This window comes from Augochlora pura, chromosome 11, assembly GCF_028453695.1.
Source record: "Augochlora pura isolate Apur16 chromosome 11, APUR_v2.2.1, whole genome shotgun sequence".
In the NCBI taxonomy this organism is placed as follows: Eukaryota; Metazoa; Arthropoda; class Insecta; order Hymenoptera; family Halictidae; genus Augochlora; species Augochlora pura.
In genome coordinates this window covers 11,696,284-11,703,593 of record NC_135782.1, presented here as the reverse complement: position 1 = coordinate 11,703,593, position 7,310 = coordinate 11,696,284, and the positions used below count along the sequence as shown (strand labels likewise).

At 46.0% G+C, this 7,310-nt stretch overlaps 1 protein-coding gene across 1 annotated transcript; it reads right to left on the bottom strand.

Moving 5' to 3' along the window:
* Positions 1 to 2,978: 2,978 nt before the first annotated feature.
* On the bottom strand, positions 2,979 to 3,815 carry LOC144477164 (uncharacterized). Its single transcript, XM_078194652.1, has one exon. It carries the CDS (start codon positions 3,813 to 3,815, stop codon positions 2,979 to 2,981), a length of 837 nt encoding a protein of 278 aa, XP_078050778.1.
* Positions 3,816 to 7,310: the final 3,495 nt, after the last annotated feature.

Sequence of the window (7,310 nt, the reverse complement as noted above, 5' to 3'; positions counted from 1 at the left end):
AATGCCTGCACCGACGCATCGTCTCAACAGACCGGCCTCTGGTCCTTCTTCTTGGCTCCCTGGAGCTACCCGTTCAAAGGGGCTAGCCAGTCTGCGGCCCGGCGGAGAAATCTCCTATAGAAATTGACTATTCCTAGGAAACGTCGAAGATCTGCAATGGAACAAGATTTTTTATAATCTAAAATAGATTACACCCGCTCTTGCAGAGGTGCAATGCCCTTACCACTAATCTTGTAACCTAGATACTTTACGCTAAATACTTTCTCTTAACCTATCAAATAACATGCGCAGATGCCTGTCGTGTGTCTCCATATCCGGGGATGCTACTATTATATCATCTACATAACAGTGGCAGAAATCTAGTCCCCGTAATATGAAGTCCATCTGGCAATCCGAATGGCATCACCGTGAATTCATATAGTCCGAACGGCGTGATGACCGCCCTCTTTTCGATGTCCTCGGGAGCTACAGACACCTGGTAATATGCCTTAGCTAGGTCTATCACCGAGAACACCGTGCAGTCAGCAAATTGACTGTCCACGTCATGGACGTGCGGCAACGGATATTTGTCCGGCACGGTGATGTCATTCAGACGGCGATAGTCTCCACATGGTCTCCATTCCCCAGATTTTTTGGGTACCATGTGGAGAGGGCTCGCCCACTGACTCTTAGACGGCTGGCAGATACCCTCTTTGAGCATCTGCTCAAACTCTGCTCGTGTAACCACCAAAATTTTCCGCCCTATTACTCATAAGCGTAGTCACGATTAATCAGCATAGGATTAGTCACAATTCATTACAGGGTAGTAAATAAGACCTTGACCGAGCATTAGTGATAAGTATCCAGCCATCTCAGAGCAAGCGATAGTAAGGAGAACCTTGACCGAACACCGAAATCTTCACGCCTTATCTCACTTAGTCATAAGCCAATTAGTCATAAGTTTCCAGGCATCTTTCATGTAAGAAAATAGCATAAATAGGACCACACCCTAAACGACACTCTCAGTTCAGTTCTACCCCACGCGCCTACTAGTTGTATCCGAAGCGTGTAAAGCTACTAGTGTTTGATTTTGTAAACTTCATAATAAACGAGTCTTTTGGACCATGGTTCAGCAGCTCCTTTTTTTTTATTTCTTACTCCGTGATTTTTACGTGACACTCGAGCCGTCTTGAGTTTCTCCGGAAGCAGGCGTCTCGCTCGCTCAGCAACCGGGGGTCCATTCGTCTTGATATGGTGGTGAACGTTGATTTTGATGTTTTTCCTGGCGGCCGGTTTCGTCAAGTCTTTGTATTCTCTTAAACGTTCTGTCTGTTTTATATTTACATCTATTGTCCGTACGGATGGGTCATCTGTTTTAGAAACTGTCGCGTTTGCGTAAAGTCTTGTGTTTCCGTCCAGCAGTCGTTTAAAACGAAGGTCAACTAATAAATTAAAAAAATGTAAGAAATTTGCGCCAATTGTCGGTTTTGAAACGTCTGCAATTACAAACTGTTAGAAAAAATCACGTCGGAGGCCTAAATTTACTGCGATTATTTTTTCACCATATGTGTTTATTGCCGCCCCGTTTGCCGCATATAGCTTGAAATCACCTACCTTCGGGTACCTACCTCCAAAGGCTTTTGCGACGACCGAGACATCTGCGCCTGTATCTATGAGGAAAGTAATGTTATTGTTCGACCGCGAACGTAAAGTCCGCGCCGAAGTTTTATTTTTTGTATACCACGTCAAGTGTTCGTAGCGGCGGTCCCGAGAAGACACTTAGACCCGGGACGCAGTCACCACAGGACCCCTTTTGTTCGTAGCTAGCGCGAGTCGGTCCCCAGATAGACACGCGCGAGGCATAAACTAAACATTCGGGTGACTTTTCGGCGCCGGATTTATCCGAGTCCTTCAGAAAAGAAAGCGAAGGAATTCAGCTATAAATTCTCGGTTCTTTACACGGGAAAGATCAGAACGCGATAGAACACAGTTCGGGGCAGAACGCATCTGAACGCAGTTACACAGGTTTTGAGACGGGCATTCAGTAGAGCCACGCGCAAGAATTTCTCCGGACAAAGTTAAGCGAAATAGTATAGTAAATCGGAACGCGATTATTAGTGTAGTGTAATGTGAATAATATCGAGTCATATCATTTGTAGTCATAACTACAATTCATACACGCAACAATACATACACAACAATATACACAAATAGCGTTCGCTTGGAGCAATCCAAGTCGAACCATCGGACCACAAGTTCTGCCAACAAACAGACCACGAGATCTGTCAATCATACAGCAACGGATCACGAGATCCGTAAAACAAAACAGACAGACTACGAGATCCGTAAACTAAAACAGACAGACCACGAGATCTGTGAATCATACAACTGTAGAAGTGGGAACAGCGGTGGAAGAAACGATTGACTCGGTTTAACTATACTCACTTTATTACAAGATTACAGTCGGTACAAACCCGCGATGCCCGCGTACCGTACTCGACGAACGCTCCTACTAAACGGCTTACGGATTAGCCGTTCGCTCGCTCATGCATTCTCACGAAAATCATTGTTTCTCATTCTCACATTCTTTCACTCTAAACTCACTTAATGCATTCACTCTCTGTGACACTCGAACCAATCGTCCAAACATCCGCTTGACGCTATCGCACAGCACGCGACCCGGTCCATTCGTCCAAACATTCTTTCGTCCTAAAACTAAACACATGGCGGAGACGTGGCGCCGGTTTGTCGCCGCCACACAACAATACATACTAAAATCAATCAATACAACGTACAAACCATAAACAATGTAACAACGCACACACCTTCATCGCGTAATGTAAAGACTTTTGTAAAATCTTTGTTTATTACTTTTTTATGGGTTTTTTTATTCCGCAAGGCTTTTTCCCCAATGAGCCAATAAATCAATCCATTGATTTTGGCTCAGTTCTGTATTATTCATTTATTAATTTTGACCGCCTCTACTCGAGGTACGCTTTTTAGTTTTTCTGCTGCTTTCCTAATGCTTCTGTCCATCGGCAAGGTTTTCTGCATTTCCAGGACTCCTTTCCGAATTTGTTGTGAAAATAGCAGAAACCGTTTGCCGTAGTAGAACGGCTGCGATTCCTGGCCCGCCGCTGTTGTTGGTTTCCGCGGTGGTTGTGGCGTTGTCCGCTGGGGCTTCGTTGACGGTCGCGTCTGGACAACCGCATCTCCAGCCTGTCAAGTCGGTTAATGATGGCGGCCAGCGCGCCATCTTGTTCACAGAAACGCGTCCTCGGGGGTGCAATTGCGACCACGTCTGCTCCCGTTGCTCTATCCATAGTTTTGTCGGCGATCTTTGCCAACCGCTCAACGCTAGCGTCGTCCACTACTGAGAGAATATCTTGCACGCGTGCTGGAAGCCACTGCATCCAGAGCGTTTTAAGCTCGTTCTCTGTTACCTTGGCGCCCGCCATACGCACCATTTCCCTTAGGATCTCGGATGGCTTCCTGTGGCCGAGATCCACGTCACTAAATAATTGTTTCGGCGGGACCTCGTCGGATTTCGCCAGCCTTTCGATGAGGGCCTGTTTAATATGCCCGTATGTGCTCTTTTCGGGGGGAGCCTCGACCACGTCCACGACCACCTTCAACGTCTCCGAGTCGAGGCTGCGGGTAACGGCGGAGCTCTTTACGACGTCAGCCTTTATGTTATAGGCTGCGAATTCCCGCTCCAGCACGGTGAACCATAATCTCGGTTCTTCCTTCCAGAAAGGTGGTAGTTTCACCGCCCCAAACTCGCTCGCCTGGACCTCCATCCTCTTTTCCGCCTCCATGGCGTCCTTGGAGCCCATTTTTTATTCCCTTATTTTTTTGGAAAGAAACGACGAGTTTTGTCTACTTTCCGTTCGCGCACTTCTTTTTTAAAAACAAAACTCCCGGGTTTCGACACCAATGTGGGATTATTCTCAACCGTGGTTCAGTGCGCACACGCGGAAATAACTGGACACGAGGTCGGAGTGTGAAACAGGCTTTATTACGTCTTGATGCGTGAGCGGATGTAGGAAGAATGAATGAATATTTTTTGCTTCTTTAAACACCCACGTCGACGGCGCTTTTGCTGAAGGGTAGGATACAACTAACTTAACCTAAGGGCTTAAAACTAACTATACTAATGACTAGTTATATTTTACTCTAACCTAGTTACATTTATCTTGACCACGTTATTCTAGATGGCGCGTCGAGCTCACCGCTACAAAAGTGTAGCGGTAATATTCCATCCTAAAACAAAAGCGCCGTCGACGTGGGTGTTCAAAGAGAAAAAACATTCATTCACTCTTCATACATCCGCCCACGCATCAAGACGTAATAAAGCCTGTTTTACACTCCGACCTCGTGTCCAGTTATTTCCGCGTGTGCGCACTGAACCACGGTCGAGAATAATCCCACACTGTTGTGGCGGACCCACAAAGCGTAGACGATTGGCACCACTGCCAACCGACTTGATGACTCATAATAGAGAACCCTCGCAGCATAAGAGCCTCCCCCAATATTTGGGAGAATTCGCGTTAGAAGACCTGCCACTTTTAAGGCTTTTTCACATGTATGGTTTAAATGGCTAATGAATCTTTGGTTGCCTTCTATGTAAATGCCCAGGTATTTAATAATTTTAGACTTACGCAGGGTGGTGTTGCCTAATCCTATTTCCACCCCTCCTAATGTTTTCCTGCTTGTAAGATGTAGCCACTCGCATTTCTCCTTAGCTAATTTAAGCTTATTGGTTTCAAACCAGCTTTTTATTGTGTTCAGGGCTTTATTTGTTCTTTCTGATAATTTAGAGATGTCTCTCGCTGAGGAGATGTGGGCTACATCGTCAGCGAACCCTAAGAGAGAACAATCCCTGGGCAGATGGGTCTCCAGAAGGTCGTCATACTGAAGGTTCCATAAGAAAGGCCCCAGGACTGAGCCTTGAGGTACGCCAACATAGACTTGAATTTTTATTTGGGAGTCCCCACTGCTGATTGTAATAAATCTATTTTCAACGTAGTCTGCTATGATGTTGTAAAGATAATTTGGAACACTCTTCCCTTTCAGAGCAGCTTTTATAATATCCCAGTTTATGCTATTAAAGGCATTTTTACATCTAGCGCCACAATAGCGCAGTGGCTATTTCTGCGCTTTGCCGAGTTCCATAAAGAGCGGTCCTGACCCGTGCAGTCTTTTGCTATGTGTCCGTATTCTCTACAGCAGAAACATTGAGTTATTTCCTTTCCTAGTTTAATGATGCATTTTCCCCAACCAATCCTAAGGGTTTTGCTGTCGAGTAATTTGGCCGCCAATGCATTAGGCACGATCACCGTAGCATTTTTCCTAACAAATGAGGCTGGTCTCAGAGCCTTGACTGTGATGCGCTCTTGTGCGTGTTCGGGGAATCGTTTAATAATAGCGTTCCTGATGTCTTTGCTTTCTGTATGCCCATCAATTTGTCTGAAGTGGAGAACCTTTATATCATTTTTCCTGTTACTGATCCAGGCTTTGGCTCCCTCCACTTTTGTGTTAATTAACGCACTTAGTCCCGCTATCGTGTTGAGATCCCCTTTGACTGACACGACAATGTCGCCTTTCTTGCTTGATCTCACGCTTGAGACCTGGATGTCCTCCTTGTCCAGGTTAATGTTTTTTTTCATATTTTTGAGCGTTTCAGCGTATGATTGGCCCGATGTATTTACGAGGATTGTGCCGTAGTCTTTTCCTTTTTCCGGTAACTTCGATCGAAATGGTGTCCTATTACTTCCTGAGTTAGGAGATAGGGAACCACTTTTATGTCGGAGCCGCCAAACTCGGTGATGCGACGTAGTTGCCCTACACGGAAGTCGGGTAAGTATCCTAGGTGTATCTTTTCGTTATTGTTTTCGTCTGCCAGCTTTTTAAGCTGTACTAAAGATTTAAAAATGGATTCAGGAACCGGGGGATCTTCATGTTTGTCCCTGTCGAATAGGTAATAGATATCTTTCCTTTTTTCGATTTTGCCACCCGTGACGCATGACATTACCATGGTGTTGGTATAAAACGCTACCCCGCCAGTTTTTCTATCCTGTTCTTTCAAGAGGTCCAACCCTTGGTATCTATCCACTATGCTTTTCCCCGGACCATTTTTCAGATTTGGGTTGGTCGGGAGGAAGCCTGCTAAGTTTTCTGTTATTTTTGGGTTCAGCGGGTGTCTATGTTCTTCTTCCGTGTTCGTGAAGGCATCCCGTGTCCAGTTTTGCCCCACCAAAGTATTGAGAGATTTCCATGATGCCCCCTTTCTTCTCCACTCCTTAAGGGACTCAGAGTCGATAGCATTTGGGTCACCCGTTTGGGTTGCAATTTCGCGATGTTCCTTTTGTGCGTGTAGCGTATTAAGGCCGATACACGTGTCTGTATGCGTACTACGGTGTTTCATCACGGAAGGTGTTGTGCAAGGGCTATTTTTCTTTCTACTCGACTCATCTGCACGGTCGGTATTCACCGTGTTCATGGCTTTTCTCGCTCGTGAGAAGAGAGATGTAATTTTGTCTTGAATTTCCGTATCCGTGGGGTACTTTTTTCCTATATAAGTCCTGAGGTCATTTACCTTGGTAATTATCTCCTCTATAAGATAATTGTCGATGCTCATTTTATGCGACGGAGACTCAGAGGTCCAGCTGACCTCGTTTCGTTTTCTTTTGTATGTTTGGACTGGGGACTCAAATGATAGGTCCACCAGTACCTCGATTCTATTCAGATCCTCTTTAGGCGAGGGAAGGTCTGGTAAGGATTTCGTCCTATACTTCTGTAGTCCTGGGGCATTCTAGTCAATTTTCTAAATGGTACGAACAGGGAAATGGATATCTCTGCCAGTCCTGATATATCCGGCAGGGCGCATCTATCCAGGGTCTCGAGGTCCTTGTTATTTCCTCCGTAATCTTCTAGGTTCAGTCCATCATCAAATTCAATCTACCTTGTCGCCTTTTTCTGAAGAGGGGCCAAGGGATCCACCACCCCCTCTGAACAGTTTGATGACCGACGGGGGGAGCCTGTCCGAGCACTCCCAACACCGACGGGCGCTACGGTTTCCGACGCCCGCTGCGCAGTAAATACTTTACTTTTAAATCACTCTTCCATTGATTCTTGAGGTTTGAGTCCAGAGGATTAGGGGAAAGGGACCTGGACTCCCGTCATCTCTTCCCTAGACAGGCAGGTGCTGTAGCTCCAGCTGGTGACAAGCAGCAGTAGCACCCTTACAGGTTGGAGTCGCTCTTAGTTTTTCACCGCTCCACCTGAACCTTACCGGCAAGGGAGGCCCTGCCAGGAACCGAAGTTCCCAC